Below are 18,227 nucleotides of genomic sequence, written 5' to 3' on the forward strand. Positions count from 1 at the left end.
CAGTACTTGGTTTGGGCCCCCAATTACTGCCACAATGCGGCGCAGCATGGAGGCTATCAGCCTGGGGCACTGCTGAGGTGTTATGGAAGACCAGGATGCTTCAATAGCGGCCTTCAGCTCTTCTGCATTGCTCGGTGTCATGTCTCTCATCTTTCTCTTGGCAATGCCCCATAGATTCTCTATGGGGTTCAGGTCAGGCGAGTTTGCTGGCCAATCAAGCACAGTAATCCCACGGTCATTGAACCAGGTTTTGGTGCTTTTGGCAGTGTGGGCAGGTGCCAAGTCCTGCTGGAAAAAAAGTCAGCATCCCCATAGAGCTCGTCTGCAGAAGCAAGCATGAAGTGCTTCAAAATCTCCTGGTAGACGGCTGCGTTGACCCTGGACTTAATGAAGCACAGTAGACCAACACCAGCAGATGACATGGCTCCCCAAATCAACACAGACTGTGGAAACTTCACACTGGTCTTCAAGCATCTTGCAGTGTGTGCCTCTTCATTCTTCCTCCATACTCTGGGTCCTTGGTTTCCACATGAGATGCAAAATTTGCTCTCATCAGAAAAGAGGACTTTGGACCACTGAGCTTCTGATGTTGTTTGTAGTTCAGGAGTGGCTTGCCAAGAGGAATACGACATTTGAAGCCCATATCCAGGATCCGTTTGTGTGTGGTGGCTCTTGATGCACTGACTCCAGCCTCAGCCCACTCCTTGTGAAAATCCCCAACACTTTTGAATGGCCTTTTCCCGACAATCCTCTCCAGGCTGACGTCATCCCTGCTGCTTGTGCACCTTTTTCCACACTTTTCCCTTCCACATAACTCTCTATTAATGTGCTTTGATACAGCACTTTGGGAACATCCAACTTCTTTTGCAATTACCTTTTGGAGGCTTTCCCTCCTTACGGAGGGTGTCAGTGATGGTTTTCTGCACAACTGTCAGGTCAGCCGTCTTTCCCATGATTGTGATTCCTACTGAACCAGACTGAGAGACCATTTTAAGGCTCAGGAACCCTTTGCAGGTGTTATGGCTTAATTAGCTGATTAGAGCTGGACACTTTGGGATTGATTTACTAAAGGCAAATTGACTGTGCACTTTGCAGAGTGCAGTTGTCCTCTGCAAGTGCAATTGCTCCAGAGCTTAGTAAATGAGGTAAGGCTTGACTTTGCAAAGAGTACCCAATCCTGTGCAAGGAAAATTAAAAAAAACAGCATTTTTGCTTGCACATAATTGGATGATGGAAGTCAGCAGAGCTTCTGCTCATTTACTAAGCTCTGGAGCAACTGCTCTTTCAGAGGGCAACTGCGCTTTGCAAAGTGCACAGTCTTTTTTCCCTTTAGTAAATCAACCCCTTTGAGCCTAGAATATTGCACCTTTTCATAATATTCTAATTTTCTGAGATTGTGGATTTGGGGTTTTCATGAGCTGTAAGCCATAATCCTCAAAATTATGACAAATCACGGATTGAACTATCTTGTTTCTCGTGTAAGTTGCATTAGTGAAATAAATGAACTTTTGCACGATATTCTAATTTTTCGAGTTTCACCTGTGTGTGTGTGTGTGTGTGTGTGTGTATATGTATGTGTGTGTGTATATATATATATATATATATATATATATACTGTGTGTGTGTGTGTGTGTGTGTGTGTGTGTGTATATATATATATATATATATATATATATATATATATATATATATACTGTGTGTGTGTGTATATATATATATATATATATATATATATATATATATATATATTATCTATCTATCTATCTATCATAATTTTATAATTTGTTTTTTTTGCACATTTTATATGGACTTTATTTTCACAGATATGCCAATTTAAGATGTGTTCATATGTTTCGTGCATTTTTATTATGTCTTATCATGTGATTTATTAACTTAGACCTAGCACAAGGATGGCCCACTTTTTATTGCTTGGTTAAACCATACTTTTATAGTCTACATCTGCTCATCCTTCAGGTATTACTTTTTTGTGTCACTTGACATTCCCTTTTAGAGTATCTCGAAGGTATTTTAACTGCACAGCCTCCCTTTAGTTTGTAAATCCCTTGTTGGCAATATATAAATCCTTTAAAAAATAATTGACAAAAATGTATAGGATTGGTGAAACAGGTATATCGGTCTTTTTAGGCACCCCATTCAAATCATTTGAAACAAAACCACGAAGTTAGAACAAGTTATAATAACTTCCAGCCTCTCTAGCTTAGTCTGATAGTGAGGGATGCCGTGAAATGGAAGTGCTTTTAACTGCATCACCAGGACCCGTTTTCCACTTCAGTTGCTTGGTTTGTATGTCTTGTTTAGTTTGTAGAGATCAGAGCCTAAAGGCATTTGAGGAGGAGGCGGCAGCAGCAACAGCAGTAGAGTGAGAATCCAAATGGATTGTGCTCATAATTTATAGAGACTGAGTGCAGGCAAAATGTGTGCTACAGGATATATTTGCTGCAATTGTTTAGGATGTTCCTGTTCAACTATTGCGAGCAGCCATCAATCAAGAGCTGTCATACCAAAATCTCTTGTGCATCATCTTGTCAACGTATTTGGCATAAAATGTTGAATGGAATGATAATTTGTAGTGATTTTTTTTTTATTTCCTAATCATTCTTTCATGCAGACAATACAAGACAATTTTTTTTCTTTTTTCCCCTTGCATTTTAATATACAGCTGAGTATAATTTATGTTGGTATGCAGAATACAACGTAATAATTCCTTCTTGCCTCAGTGCTGTGTTGTGACAGAAATGGTAATTCTATCAGAATTAACAAATTCCAACAGCTTACAAGATAGAACTACTGTATACAGTTTAGGATGCACAATGAATTTAAGCTACCATCGGTGGTTTTGTGGAATTGTAATAAAAAAAATTTTGCCAGTCAAATTGGGTGGCCGAACTTAAAGTAGAACTTCACTTTCCCAATCAACATTGTTTTTAATTCTCATGCTACTAGCAATAAATTAGATGGGAAAATATATCATATTTACTTGTTTTAAACTTTTTTTGTTTACATTCCTTCAGTTACTTCCTCGTTTCTTGTCTAGGCAAATGATTTTATACATCCCAGGTAGGGCTGCAACGATTAATCGATATTATCGATAATAATCGATAATGAAAATCGTTGTCAACGATTTTCATTATCGATTAGTTGATCCGCTTGTTCCGCACCTTCCGTCCGTTTAAACCTCCCCTGTCCGACTGTGTACAAGGCGCCGCTGTGTGACGCCGCACGTCCGCGCCGCTCGTCTTACTGTTTACTAGGCGCCGCTGTATGACGCCGCACGTCCGCGCCGTTCGTCTTACTGTTTAGTAGGCGCCGCCGTATGACGAGGCACGTCCGCGCCTCCCCCTTTTGACGTCAGCTCCTCACTGAACTTCTCAGCCCCGCCCGCTGCTGCCTCGAGGGAACAGAGAGGCGAGAAGCAGCTGTGAGGGGAGCTGAGCTGGCGAGCTGCACAGTGCACACTTAAACGAAGGTAGCACTAGCCAACAGTTAAAGTAAAATACACAGTACATTTATTATGATAAATGTTTATGACAAGTACCCCATCCTAGTATTACTGGGGGGGGGGGCCTTTATAGGTGTTCTGGGGGGGTGGATAGAATAGTAGTGCCCCAAATTGTTTCCTGGGATTGGGGGAAATAGTGCCCTATTGGTGTTCCTGGAAGGGGGAGAAGAGTGCCCCATTGGTGTTCCTGGGAGGGGGAGGGGAATAGTGCCCCATCATTGGTGTTCCCATGAGGAATAGTGCCCCATCATTGGTGTTCCCGGAGGAATAGTGCCCCATCATTGGTGTTCCCGGAGGAATAGTGCCCCATCATTGGTGTTCCTGGGAGGAATAGTGCCCCATTATTGGTGTTCCTGGGAGGAATAGTGTCCCATTATTGGTGTTCCTGGGAGGAATAGTGTCCCACCATTAGTGTTCCTGGAGGAATAGTGCCCCATCATTGGTGTTCCCGGAGGAATAGTGCCCCATCATTGGTGTTCCCGGAGGAATAGTGCCCCATCATTGGTGTTCCCGGAGGAATAGTGCCCCATCATTGGTGTTCCTGGGAGGAATAGTGCCCCATTATTGGTGTTCCTGGGAGGAATAGTGTCCCATTATTGGTGTTCCTGGGAGGAATAGTGTCCCACCATTAGTGTTCCTGGAGGAATAGTGCCCCATCATTGGTGTTCCTGGGAGGAATAGTGCCCATTTATTGGTGTTCCCGGGAGAAATAGTGCCCCATCATTGGTGTTCCTGGGAGGAATAGTACCCCATCATTAGTGTTCCCGTGAGGACTAGCACCCCATCATTGCTGTTCCCTGGAGGAATAATGCCCCATCATTGCTGTTCCTGGGAGTTATAATGCCCCATCATTGCTGTTCCCGGGAAGAATAATGCCCCATCATTGGTGTTCCTGGGAGGAATAGCAGTGCATATAAATAATGAAGAATCATTTATTTATATAAAACTGTACAATACATAATATTAATTGCACTTTGTCTCTGCACTTTTTTTTTTAGCTGCAAAAAAAAAACGCATTATAAAAATGGCAGAGGGTGCTGCTGACACAATGACCTCAGAAAAAGGTGTGCGACCCAAATCTTCAAAGGCATGGGAGCATTTTAATTTAAATGCTGCAAAGAAGGTGGTCACCTGCAAACTTTGCAAAACGGAACTTGCATGGCACGGAAGCACAACAACAATGAACGAGCACATGAAACGGAAACACGTGTGCTTCACAGAGGATGGCGAAACATCAGGACGGTGAGTTAAAACCCAAATGATATATAGAGTTACACAGAAATAGTTTTTCCTGCATACTAATTCATATTATCTTTTTCATTGCAGAAAGAAACAGCGCACCATGACAGAGTTTGTGCAGCAAAATCGTCCGTGCACTCCCCAACAATCGGCAATTATTACAGATTCTGTCGTGAAAATGCTAGTCACTGACATGCGGCCACTATCCATGGTTGAAGACCGAGGATTTAGAAGCATGATCAGTGTACTGAACCCTGGATATACTTTACCATCAAGAACCCATTTTACCAAACTAGTGGAGAGAAAGTACCAGGAGGCATTTCAGAATGTGAAGGATGCCATCAGCGCTAATGAAAGCAGAATCGCCATTACTGCAGACATATGGACAAGTATAGCGACCGAGGCTTTCCTTGGCATTACATGCCACTACATAGCGGAGGATTGGAAGATGATTTCTATCTGCCTCACTACCATGCCTCTGGAAGACAGACATACAGCAGCAAATATTGCAGAATGGTTGGAGGAAGTCACTGAAAAATTTGAAATTCCGGCTCAGAAAATAATTGCCATTGTGCATGACAATGGTGCAAATATTGTGGCTGCTGCGAAAATCCTGATGGACACGCATGGCTGGGCCAGTATCCGCTGCACTGGACACACCTTGCAGCTGGTGATCAGTGCTGCATTAAAGAATTCCGGAATTGAGAGAGCCGTTAGTGCTGCAAGAGGACTAGTTGAACATTTTAAAAAAAGTGAGCTAGCCAGCAGCAAATTGAAGGAGAAACAAAAACAAATGGGTACATCTGACCACAAGCTTCTTCAAGATGTAAGCACAAGATGGAATAGCACTTACTATATGGTTGAACGACTCATTGAACAAAGGTGGCCGGTAACTGCAACTCTGTCTGACCCATCAGTTACACAAAGGGGCAAACATTATCTGGACTTAAAACCAGACCAGTGGAGTATTCTTGAAGAACTTTCCACTGCTCTTAAGCCCTTTGAATGCTGCACTGTATTCATGAGTGGCCAAGAATATGTTACCCTATCATCCGTGCCTGCACTGGTAAAGGGGCTGTTGCGGTCCAATGAAGGTGCTTCATTTGAAACATCTCCGCTAAAGAGCTTCCAAGCCACTGCAACAGACCAACTTCAAAGCAGATGGAAGGGAATCCTTGAAGACGTCCCAAACACCGTAATCCTTTCCTCTGCCCTGGACCCACGATTTAGAAGACAAAAATTTTTATCACCAGAACAGATCATAAATGTGCAGGCAAAAGTACAGACGGAGGCGCTTGCTTTAAAAAGGGAGATGGTGGTGCAGCAGCAAATGACCATCACGTCATCTGTAACTAGAGATGCTGCTGAGCCTTCAACATCTACAGCATCTCATTCTCTACTTGGCATACTCCTTGAGTCTGGGGGCAGCAGTGAAGAGGAAGAGGGGCAACTTGAGGAGGATATTCACACACAAGTCCGAAATGAAGTGCAGGCTTATTTTGCTGAGAAGCCACTTCCAAAGGAGGGAAACCCTTTGAATTGGTGGAAGGGTAACCAAGATAAATATCCTACTTTGGCAAAACTTGCGAAATCCTTCTTGTGCATCCCAGGCACCTCCACTCCATCAGAGCGCCTCTTTTCTGCTGCAGGCAACATCGTTTGTAAAAAGAGAGCCAGCCTTAGCCCCGAGCATGTTAACATGTTAACTTTTTTACATTCAAACGCAAAGTTTCTTGAACAGTTATAGTTCACCTCTTTTCAGAATATTTGTTGTTTTTGTACTACTGCAAAGTCGTGTAACGTTAAACGTTTGTTATTCTGCAGTTTGAGTGTAACACTCAGTTTTTTCATCATTACTTTTAAATAAACAAAAAAATGGCACATTACGTTTTTTTTTACGATTAATCGAAAAAATAATCGGCCGATTAATCGATTATGAAAATAATCGTTAGTTGCAGCCCTAATCCCAGGATTTTTTAGGAGGGGAGGAGAGGAGAGGTATTCTCAGTAGGGGTGTACCGAATGGGTTTTTTGGTGCCGAAACCAATAACGAAAATGAAAAATACACTAGGCCGAAAACCCAAACTGATACCGAAAATGACTGTTTTTAAAAAAAAAAAATATTTTTGTATATTTTAAAAAAAAATGTATACATTTATATAACACATTGCTAATAGTATTAGCAAAATTTCCATGCAGTGCACCTCTAGCAGATATGATGCAGGAGATGGTCAGAGACTGCAGACATGATACAAGAGATCAATGCAGCCTCACCAGTGCCCATCAATGCAGCCTCTGTGCCAGTCCATGCAGCCTCACCTTGCCCATCCATGCAGCCTCACTGTGCCCATCCATGCAGCCTCACCGTGCCCATCCATGCAGCCTCACCACACCCATTATTGCAGCTTCACCGCGCCCATCATTGCAGCCTTACTGTGCCCATCATTGCCACCTCACTGTGCCCATCATTGCAGCCTTATTGTGCCCTCATTGCAGCCTTACTGTGCCCTCATTGCCGCCTTACTGTGCCCTCATTGCAGCCTTACTGTGCCCTCATTGCAGCCTTACTGTGCCCTTATTGCAGCCTTACTGTGCCCTCATTGCCGCCTTACTGTGCCCTCATTGGGATTGCAGCCTTATTGTGCCCTCATTGCAGCCTCACCATCGTTGCAGCATCTCCCGCTGTGTCACGGAGCCAAGTGTGAAACGTTCGGCCGCGCTATGACAAAAGTCCCGCCCTCCTTCTAGACCAGCTCATGTGATAGACAGAACACTGCATCTATCGCACGAGCTGGTCTTGGAGGAGGGCGGGACTTTTGTCACAGCATGGCACAACATTTCACACTGAACTCCGTGACACAGCGGTCTCCCGCTGTGACAAGTAGAGAGGAGGAGGGAGGATCGTGGCGAGGGGGAGGGAGCAGTCAGTTATGGCATCACACACACACAGAGACCGAGGAGGGAGCGGAGGAGATTCCCGCAATGGGGGCACCCGGGGCGGACCCCGCCCCCTTTCGGTATCGGCTGATTTTTGCTACCGTTTTCGGCCGATAATTTTCGGCAGCCGAAATTTCGGTGCACCTCTAATTCTCAGCGAAGCACTCTCCTACATGCATGTCTGAGCTAAGGGCAGATGGATTCCAGAAAGTAAATGCTACATGAATCATTTGCCTTTACTCAAGATGGCCACAACCAGAAGTGCTAGGAATTTTTTTTTTTTCAAAGTGATTTCCCAATCAAATAAAACAAAGAGACATTGATGGATAGGAGAGTTTGCTTTGAATATTTAAAATGAATTAAATTGTGTTTTTGGCTTGTGGTGCTCAGATGCAGTGAAGATCTGAGTTATTAAAGTACATTTTGTAATTAACCACTTCAGCCCCAAAAGTATTTGTCCCCTTAATGACCAGGCCATTTTTTGCAATACGTCAGTGCGTCGCTTTAACTGACAATTGCGCGGTCGTGCGATGCTGTACCCAAACAAAATTGTCGTCCCCCCCCCCCACAAATAGAGCTTTGTTTTGGTGGTATTTGATCAGCTCTGCGGTTTTTATTTTTTGCTCTATAAACAAAGCCCAACAATTTGGAAAAAAAAACAACTTTTTTTTTAACTTTTTGCTATAATACATATCCCGAAAAAATATATAAAAAAACAAATGTATTCATCAGTTTAGGCCGCTATATATTCTTCTACATATATTTGGTAAATTTGCAATAGGCATATATTGATTGGTTTGCACAAAAGTTATCGTGTCTACAAACTATGGGATAGATTTAGGGACTTTTATTGTTTTTACTAGTAATGGCGGTGATCTACGTTTTCTAGTGGGACTGCGACATTGCGGCGGAAAAATCTGACCCAAAATTACACTTTTTGGGGACCAGTGGCATTATTACATTGCTCAGTACTATAAAAATGCACTGATCAATGTAAAAATGACACTGGCAGGGAAGGGGTTAACTGTGTTCCCTCAGCATGTTCTAACTGTAAGGGGGATGGTCTACCAGGGACATGACAGATCACTGTTCGCGATCACTGGGAACAGTAGATCTGACATGTCCCCTATCAGAACAGGGAGTCGCCTTGTTTACAAAGGCAGTTCCCTGTTCTGCCTCTGTAATAGGCGATCACGGGTCGCCGGCGGACATAGAGTCCGCCCGACCCGCGGGCACGCTCCCGCAGCGGGAGCGCACTGCCCACAACTGCGCAAGCCGCCGTGCAGGTTTGGCGATTCGCGCAGGAGAATCGAGCTGCCGCACTATATCTGTGTTAGCAGGTTGGCAAGTGGTTAAAATAGCAAACAAGTTACACTTGCCTGTTTTGCACAGAGCGGCCGCAAACCTCCTTTTCTTGGATCCCCAGCCAGTGCTTGGCTCCTGCTACTGCTAGAGTCCCTGTGAGAAGAGAGGAGAGAGAAGACTGCACCCGGGGCAGTGCCGGATCACTGCTGGTGCTCAGATAAGTGTTTAGAGAGATGGGGTAGGAATTAGTGGGTGTTTTTCTACCTTAAACTGATTGTAAAGGTTCAGTTTTTTGTTTTTTAAATAACAAACCTGTTATACTTCCCTCCTCTATGCAAGGGTTTTGCACAGAGCAGCCATGATCCTCCTGTTCTGGGGTCCCACGGCTGCACTCCTGGCTCCCCCTCCTCATCGAGTGCCCCCCATGTAGAGCCGCATTCCATGGGGGCACTTGTGCGGGCGTGCTCCCGAGTCCTGCTGCTGTGTCCATTGACACAGACAGCAGGACTTGGCCCCGCCCCCCGGCTCCCATGTCAATGGTTTTGATTGACCGCAGCGGGAGCCAATGGCTCCTGCTGCTATCAATCTATCCACCAGACGGCTGGAGCTGCTGTACTCGTTCTCCTTGCTGGAAAGATCAGGTTCAGGTAAGTAAAAGGGGGCTCTGGGGGGCAGCTGCAGCACAGAAGGTTTTTCACCTTAATGCATAGAATGCATTCGATCCACTTTAAATTTATTTAGGACTGTTTGTGTTTCAAACAACTCCTACAATTATTTGTTGTTCTGACATCTCCACTTTTGTGAAAACAGCAGTTGATGTAGGGCTATACATGAAATGTGTAGGAGCTATACATAAGTGGTCATCAACCCTGTCCTCAGGGCCCACTAACAGGCCAGGTTTCCAAGATAACTGAAATACATCACAGGTGATATCATTTGCTGCTCAGTGATTGCAGTATTCTAGTCTGCATCTCCCCAAGGTAATTCATAAAACCTGGCCTGTTAGTGGGCCCTGAGGACAGGGTTGATGACCACTGCTATACACAGACAGGATTACATATGCACAGTAACAACACGTTCTGCTTATATAGTTTCATCCACAATGATTGACAGCCAAGATATAATACACTTTCTGTTTTCATATAGGCAGCCTAGATGAACATTGCCTGCATGCAAGGGACTTCTGTGTCACCTTTAGTTTATATAACTGCAATGGATCCCCATAGCCTACCATGTTAACAGCTGCATTTAATGTTACATCTTACCCCACTTAAAACTAGCAAGGCCATAGTTTGTTTCAGCTCCGTTTGAAACAGATGGAACAGTAAATCACTGCTGAGAAACATGCTTCTAATTGTGATACTGATACTTCCTCCCTGGTGTGTATTATAAAGAATAGAAATGCTGGCAGAGAAGCACAGATGTGATTTTGAATTACAGTTCTGAAGTAATTAACAAAATGTTATTTGCATCAAAACCTGTACCCCGGAATTTGTTGGGAGGATGTGTGATCATTGTTATAACTTTAATGCCTTTGGCCACAAATGCAACAATGACTCTGAAATGCAAAAGCCAGAGAGAATTTAGGTTATCTATAACAAATATTCAGATTTCATTTTTTTTGTTTTTTTGTGTTTTTAGTTCATGTTAACAGATTGTAGCGCCTACCCCAACTTTCCGGGAGCCTGGTGATGACCCCCAGAGGCGGGGAGGGCTGACATACATCCTCAGAGTGCAGGTTACTAGGCATGGTGGGTGATGAAGAAGATAGAAATTGGGCGCCAGTCACTTTTATGCTTGAACAAAGAGAAGTTTAATTCTCACAAACAAGAAAATGATGGAGAGGGGGGATAGGGCACAGGACACCCTTAGTTAAAAATAGTAATGATCTGGATCACCTCACCTCTGCCGAAAAACTCACTGATCACCCTACCCTGGGAAGCACACTATTGGTGGCCAAAGACACCTTTCAACATTCCTCAGTGTCCCACCCTATGGTGCCGGTCCTGGGCAATCAGGAATTTGCACCTGGCCTTCAGTACCCTCATTTTCAGCGATTGGCTGTGGGCAGGCGGCTCTATGTGACTTTGTGGGACCCGACGGCCAACTTTCTTGCGATGCCGGGGTGTAGTGCTGTGTTTTGGCCTAGGCCAACAAGGCCCAGGCCTAGGGCAGCACTTTGCAGGGGGGGCGGCAAAAGGCCGCTCCCCCCCCCACGAGAATGGCACCTGCACCCTCTTCCCGCACAGCAGGGCCACCTAAGGGGAGTACAGCTTAGGAGTGGCGTCGCGTGTGCGGAGGGAGCCAGAAAGCAATTTAAGTAGGAGCCGTCAAGCCGTTGGAGCCACTGGAGAGCGTCTTAGCAAGGTTTTGCTACCGATATTGTTTAGACTGCGGCTGTTCACTCTCGTAGCAGCCTCCTGTGAAGCCCTGATTCTCTCTCTGAATGGCCCTCTGCTGTGGCCAATCATGGGGAGGGAAACAGCGGTCAGGAAGCTGGGCGGCGGCGCGCTGAAACCAATTAGAGCCGCTTTCTCTCTCTTCTCTCTTCGGCTGACAGAAAGGGGAGGGGGGGCGAGCGGGGGAGTTCTCTGGCAAATGGAGCAGCAGCGCTGTGACAGGGAGAGGAGAGATGCGGGTTGTCTGTGTATCTCCCCCGCTCGCCCCCCTCCTCTTTCTGTCAGCCGAAGGGAGAAGAGAGAGAGAGCGGCTCTAATTGGTTTCGCTGCGCCGCCGCCCAGCTTCCTGACCGCTGTTTCCCTCCCCATAATTGGCCACAGCAGAGGGCCAATCAGAAGACTCTGGGGGCATCATGGGAAAAGTAGTCCCTGAAGAGTGGCGCCCCTGTGTGTCCACAGACATCATGCTACAGCCCCCAGCATGCATGCATTCTGCTGGGGGGGGGTTACAGGAGGAGAAAAAGAATACTGTGCTGGGGGAAGCCAGAGAGGGAGCCACGCTATACCCGCATCACCAGAGCCACGCTGTACCCGCACTACCAGAGCCACGCTGTACCCGCATCACCAGAGCCACGCTGTACCCGCATCACCAGAGCCATGCTGTACCCGCACCACCAGAGCCACGCTGTACCCACACCACCAGAGCCACGCTGTACCCGCACCACCAGAGAGCTACGCTGTACCCGCACCACCAGAGAGCTACGCTGTACCCGCACCACCAGAGCCACGCTGTACCCGCACCACCAGAGCCACGCTGTACCCCACCACCAGAGAGCCACGCTGTACCCGCACCACCAGAGAGCCACGCTGTACCCACACCACCAGAGCCACGCTGTACCCGCACCACCAGAGCCACGCTGTACCCCACCACCAGAGAGCCACGCTGTACCCGCACCACCAGAGAGCCACGCTGTACCCGCACCACCAGAGCCACGCTGTACCCGCACCACCAGAGAGGACCACGCTGTACCCGCACCACCAGAGCCACACTGTACCCGCACCACCAGAGAGCCACGCTGTACCCACACCACCAGAGAGCCACGCTATACCCGCACCACCAGAGAGCCACGCTGTACCCACACCACCAGAAAGAGAGCCACATTGTTCCCGCACCACCAGAGAGGGAGCCACTCTGTACTCACACCACCATAGAGAGAGCCACGCTGTACCCGCACCACCAGACAGGGAGCCACGCCACCAGAGAGAGCCACGCTGTTCCTGCACCAACAGAGAGCCACGCTGTACCTGCACCACCAGACAGGGAGCCACGCCACCAGAGAGAGCCATGCTTTTCCCGCACCACCAAAGAGAGAGCCACGCTGTACCTGCACCACCAGAGGGGGAGAAAGATGAAGCCACTGCCGGGGGAAAGACATGCTACACTACTGACTAGAGTCAGCCTGGGCAACCCAGAGTGAGCGAACGTCCAGCCGGAGGGATCACTGTTGCAGTTTCACTGGGTCTGGTAAGAGAGCCTGTTGGCCATTATCCATTACTGTTCCCAGGAACTGAGCCATTAGGAAGTGCCTAACCTGATATCCTCTAGGCCTTATTGACCGCCAAAATGAGCTCCAACGCTGGGCCTCCAATCCAAAAATTAAGGGGGGGGACACAATTTTTACCGCACCAGGTGACACCTGGTGACGCCACTGTCCCGGAGCCCACAACAAGTTCCTGGCACTGAGCTTCGGTAACTGGCCATACAGGGTGCGCTAGCCACCTGGGGTCCCACAAGCGCCGATCAGCTTTTCGTAGCAGCCACCACCTCTCTCCCCACTGTCAGCCACACACACTCTTCGGCTCCTCCTCCTTCTCGGCTCTAATGTTCTAGTGTACACAGCCAGGAGGAGGAGGAGCCACAGAGGAGGGACATGACTTCAGTGCAAAAACCACGCTGCCAGTCTGAGGTCTGTGTATAGTTTACAGTGGAGGGGGACACAGTAACCGGGAAGGAGGGCAGATAACAGATGCACACATGGATGAGGGGGGGGGTAAGGGGATATGTGCTGAGTGCTTTGAGAGGGGAGAGGATATGTGCTAGTGGGGGGGGGTCTGATCCTCCCCTCCCAAAGCACCCAGCACATATCCCCTTACCCCCCTAATGAAAAAATGCGGCATCCCTCTCTGTCCTTCTCCTGTGGTGTCCCTCTGTCCTCTTCCCATGAAGATGACAGGGCGGATCTTAAAAAGCAAGAGGTGTGGCCTTGACAGGAAGGGGTGGGCCATATTTAAATTAGGGGGTGCGTGAGCTTAGTCAGGCCTAGGGCAGCACAAAACCTAAATACACCACTGCCGGGGTGTCTGCTACAGGCTCCCCTTTGGACTTCTGGAGTGGTCTTCAGCTGCGTAATTTCCTTTGCAGGAAACGGAACTGGAACACATTTGTCACGGGGGGGGGAGCTGGTCCGTCATAGTCTCTAGATAATCTACACTTCTCTGACTTGACCGGTGTAAGGGTTTGTTCCTCCGTTCCTCTCCAAGTGGGAATCGGATCTTGGCACCCAATTCAGTGACTCTTAGAAGGAGAATTTTACTTACTGGGCGGGAGGCACTGTCTACTCCTCTCTTCTCTTTGCTCTTGATCTCGTGTTTCTCTCACACTAGAGATACCTAACCCCCTACTCTCTCCCCTTCTGACTGCCTCCCCTTATTCATATACCTAGCTCAGTTATGGGCTGTATTCTGATACTGTAAACATCCTCGCTTACATTATCCCTACCTTAGTGTCTCATCTCTGGGCTAAGCCAGCCATTGAGATGACTTGCCGTCCGATATACTGTAAGAGTTTTACTTTGTTGCATAGTTTTGCATCTATGAATATTTGCGTCTCTCGTATAGTTGCTTTTATGCTTTCCCAGGCTCTATGCACCGACAAATATTTTCCTTTGCGGCACCCACACTGTGTATTCCTGGGCAAATTGATATATTGATCTCATTGTGTGAACCTTTCTGCTACCTGATTTTATTTTGTATCTCGGTTTCTTACTTTGGCTGTAAAATGCACTTACTATGAAAAATAAAGGAATTACAAAAAAAAATAGTAACGATCAGCAGACAGACTCCTTAGACAAAAATAGGTGAGATAGGCAGACAGAGGTACAGGAAAAGAGCCTTTAAGCTGAACCAGCACATCTGTACATTGTAGGATAGGCTGTCTCCTATAGTAACTGAACTTAGCTCACGGAACCATATGCAGTTACCTTTTGATTGAGCTATCTATTGAAGTACTCCCAGCCACTTCATAGTCCCCAGCTCATGAAGAGTCACCTCTGGTGCTTCCTTAGAACTCCATCCCTCTCCACATTGTTTCTGGATATTGAGCAGGCTTTTATCAGCAGAATCTTAAACACCCGGATAGGCCTCATTCTTTATTCCTACCCGGCAGGAGCTGTTTGAACACACATCCACCCAGGCCACAGCCTGGACGGGAAATACCTAGATCACCTGACTTCTTCCAAATAAATAGCTTCTCCCAGCATTCATAGCAGCGTATCTGATTGGCTGAGAAGGGTATGTTCATAACCTGAACTCACTGTAGCTCATCACTCTACTGTCAAAGGCAACAGTGCCACCTACTGAAAAAAGGGAGAAACCACAGCTAAACAGGATTAGGGAGAAAGCCATTTGACCATTAAATACTACAAATTAGCCAGTTTGGCTACCACCCAGCACAACCAAATTTACCTGTAGCCCTGCTTTGGGACAAGGGTGCTACAATAAGAAAGCCAGAACAACAAAGATAATTCAGAGTTCTGGCTTAGGGAGGATTGGGAGGAAAGGGCGCAGGGGAAGATACTGTGGTACCGGTCCTTACGAGTGCCCGACTGACATCTCCTCACAGGAACATCACACACTGAATGGGAATGCCTGGAGATGCACTCGGGGTCCTTCTTTAACTCTGGATGCCTGCCACAGACCTCCCGGCTGCAACAGGTGCGATTCTCCAGGTCTCCAGCTGCGGCTCTCGGACCCCACGTCCAGACTCTTTTCTGCCTCGTGGTAGCTTTGCCTCGTTTCCCAGGAAGTATCTGGGGTAAACATACTCCTATGCAGCAGTGCTTCTTGGAATGTGTAGTTCCCTGTGTGTTGCTTTCAATCAGGCAGCCTGTGCTGGGAACTCCATCTCCCAGAGATCTTTGTCGCTGCAGCCTGAGAGCATGTCTGACACCTCTCAGCGAGAAAGAGAAAAAAAGGGAGGGGGCAAACCACTCCTACAGAGCTGACAAGCTGTGTCTTTTCCGTGAAAGTCCATGCCAGCCTAGCAATGTAATGAGGATGCAGAGCAGCAGCTACATTAGTTACACGGGACTGTGATGCTGTTACACCCTGCCTGGCAGTGAAAATCCTTTTCCACTACCCTATAGGATTACAATACTAGTTGCATGCCAAGCCCTTTTGGATGTACTGTGTTCACCTCATTACACGAGATCAACAAGTGCACCACCCTAAAGTCACCCGAAGTCTTATGGGCCCCATCTGTGTTCAGGACACTAGTCACTTACAAGTGGGTCCACACTTGGGGTTGATCCAGTGCACTGGGTCAGGTATTGTGGTTAAGCAGGCCTGCTGGGACTGTGGTGCTAGGGTGAAGAAGGGAGAGGAATGACAGACAAAAATAAGGTCATTCCTCTACCCTCCTCCTGTCTGAACTCATATAGCCCAATTTATTTGAGGTTGTCGGATGCTCTATTGAAGTTAACGTTCCATTTTCTTGACATGTTAATCTCATGTGTTTACCTCTGCTCTTGGGGCCATTTCACTTAAAGGAGTCCCCTGAAAGCAGACTGACCTGATTGTGTTTAATTCACTTGTGACTTTTTGTCCTTTGTTCTATTTCACCATATTTGTTTACTGCCTTATATTACTATGACTGTTTGTCCTATTCTCTTTTAAGCAAGCTCACAGTAAAAGTTACTTTCTGAGTTCACCATAACCTGCGTCTTTCACTGTTGTATTTACACTGCACTACTGCCAGGTGTGCTGGTGGGGTTGAGTCTGTCCCTGGGGTTGAAGAGGCAGAGTAAGGAACCAACAATATTCAAGCGGCTCCTTCAGGGGGGTAGCGCTACAGATTAAAATGGAAATCTGACTATTTTGTTAGTGCAGGACAAATATTTTTCCATTCTTTCAGTTTTCATAATTCTTGCATGGGCAAAGCACGAATTTCAATTTAACATTTTTAAACGCATTCTCTTTTGCATTTTTTTGATTGTATAAAATATAGATGTGTAAAGATTGACCATTACAGTGAAATATGCACTGTGGGAGGAAGGGATAGCTGCATGCTCTTCTATACCTAAAAGTACACTGTATAAACACAGGACACATGTGCGGAATGCACTGTAGGTATTCAGAGGCCAGGCTATAACTGCAACCTGTTATTTTTTTCTTGAGCAGGCAACATATAGTTTCACTTTAAAGTAAACTTGTGCACAGAGTAATGCACATTAAAGGACAAGTTCCCTTTTTTGGGCAGAATTTCACTTTTCATAATAAATAGCCATGTATTTGGAAATACACAGATATGAATGGAGCCTCATTGGTCTGCGCTACATGTGGCAAAGTAGCTCATGGGACATTTTGGTATGGTGCGAGTTGCGTGTCTTTTTACTTCATTTGTCACCTGTTTTTTCATGTGGCAAAATGTGTGTTTGCTTCTGTGTTTGGTGTGCCATTTGCAATTAATGACACTGAAAGCGAGACTAGGTAGTTTTAGGTGTATTAATGTGGTCATTCACTATACAATCTGATTGTACAATCTCTGTACAATTTCCTTTAAATGTATCAAAACTATATAATAGGAGGATACATCATCTATCCAATCAGGCAGGCTCCTTCACTACGTCAGGGGTGTCCTGTGGGCTGCATGTGGCCCCAGGGAGTTTAGCATGCAGCCTGAGCCTGTCTAAAGTGACTATGTGGAAGCCCGGCAAATGCAGGCGTGGAAAGATGCCTTGGATGCTGTGAAAACTTTGTTGATGGGTGTGCTAATGAGGTCAGCTGGTAAACTCCTTCCTGTGTCTTACTGGTTTCTTTGTCTCAAATCTATACCAGGGAGCTCTGAAGCTTTCTAAGAAATACAGCAAGGGCTAAGGTAAGGCCTTGTTCTCAATATCAAAGAACGCTTGTATTTTTCTGCAACCTGGGTATGTTAATGCTATATTGGTACATAGGGGAGCTGGATTTTAGAAAAATAAGCCTCCACTTACAGTGCCTTGCATAAGTATTCAACCTTTTGGTGTTTTTCTGTTTTGTTGCTTTGTACCATGTGAGGCACACAATATTCCTACCACTTTAAGATTTTATTTTTTGTCCTAATTATTGTTTCACAATAAAAAATAAAAGAACTTCTACCTTCACATTCGTTGTTTTTGAATATAGGCTAACCCACGTCTGTAAATTCTTTGGAAATGCTTTGTATACACGCTGCTCTTGTACCAGCTGAAGCTTGTGTGAACAAGACCAATAGGCTAGATGAAAAGTTGTTGTGCAGGTTTCTGTTGTGTTTAACTTTTTTTTTTACAAAAAAAAAAAAAAAAAGTGGAACCCTGGGCAGAACATTTATTAGCTGGCAGTATTGTTGCTGCTTTACCTTAGTGCAATGCGCTGCTTGTTTCTCTCCCCTGTGTGTAATCACAGTGGCTGACCGGTGACCACTATGCTCTGTATCCCTGTGGATAAAATATGACACCACTGGGGCTGATACTCTTGGATTATGATAAAAGTAAGGTACTGTTATTTAAACTGTGTCTGCAGTTCAAGAGAAC

At 46.1% G+C, this 18,227-nt stretch overlaps 2 protein-coding genes across 2 annotated transcripts in view; both read left to right on the forward strand.

Annotated features, from left to right (window-relative positions):
- The window catches only part of GRIP1 (glutamate receptor interacting protein 1), a 900,266-nt gene that overhangs the window by 186,424 nt on the left and 695,615 nt on the right, over nt 1-18,227 (forward strand). The gene's annotated exons all lie outside the window — the stretch shown is intronic.
- Nucleotides 4,584-6,552, forward strand: LOC141134521 (E3 SUMO-protein ligase ZBED1-like). Its single transcript, XM_073624032.1, has 2 exons — nt 4,584-4,762; nt 4,847-6,552. Exons 1-2 carry the CDS (start codon nt 4,701-4,703, stop codon nt 6,504-6,506), a joined length of 1,722 nt encoding a protein of 573 aa, XP_073480133.1. The 5' UTR covers nt 4,584-4,700; the 3' UTR covers nt 6,507-6,552.

This window comes from Aquarana catesbeiana, linkage group LG03, assembly GCF_042186555.1.
Source record: "Aquarana catesbeiana isolate 2022-GZ linkage group LG03, ASM4218655v1, whole genome shotgun sequence".
NCBI lineage: Eukaryota > Metazoa > Chordata > Amphibia > Anura > Ranidae > Aquarana > Aquarana catesbeiana.

Bases quoted from the DNA above. Each gene is read 5' to 3' on its own strand.
- LOC141134521 (XM_073624032.1), top strand. From the start codon at position 4,701: ATGAACGAGCACATGAAACGGAAACACGTGTGCTTCACAGAGGATGGC. The intron at 4,763-4,846 runs GTGAGTTAAAAC...TTTTCATTGCAG, and splicing joins GATGGCGAAACATCAGGACG to AAAGAAACAGCGCACCATGA.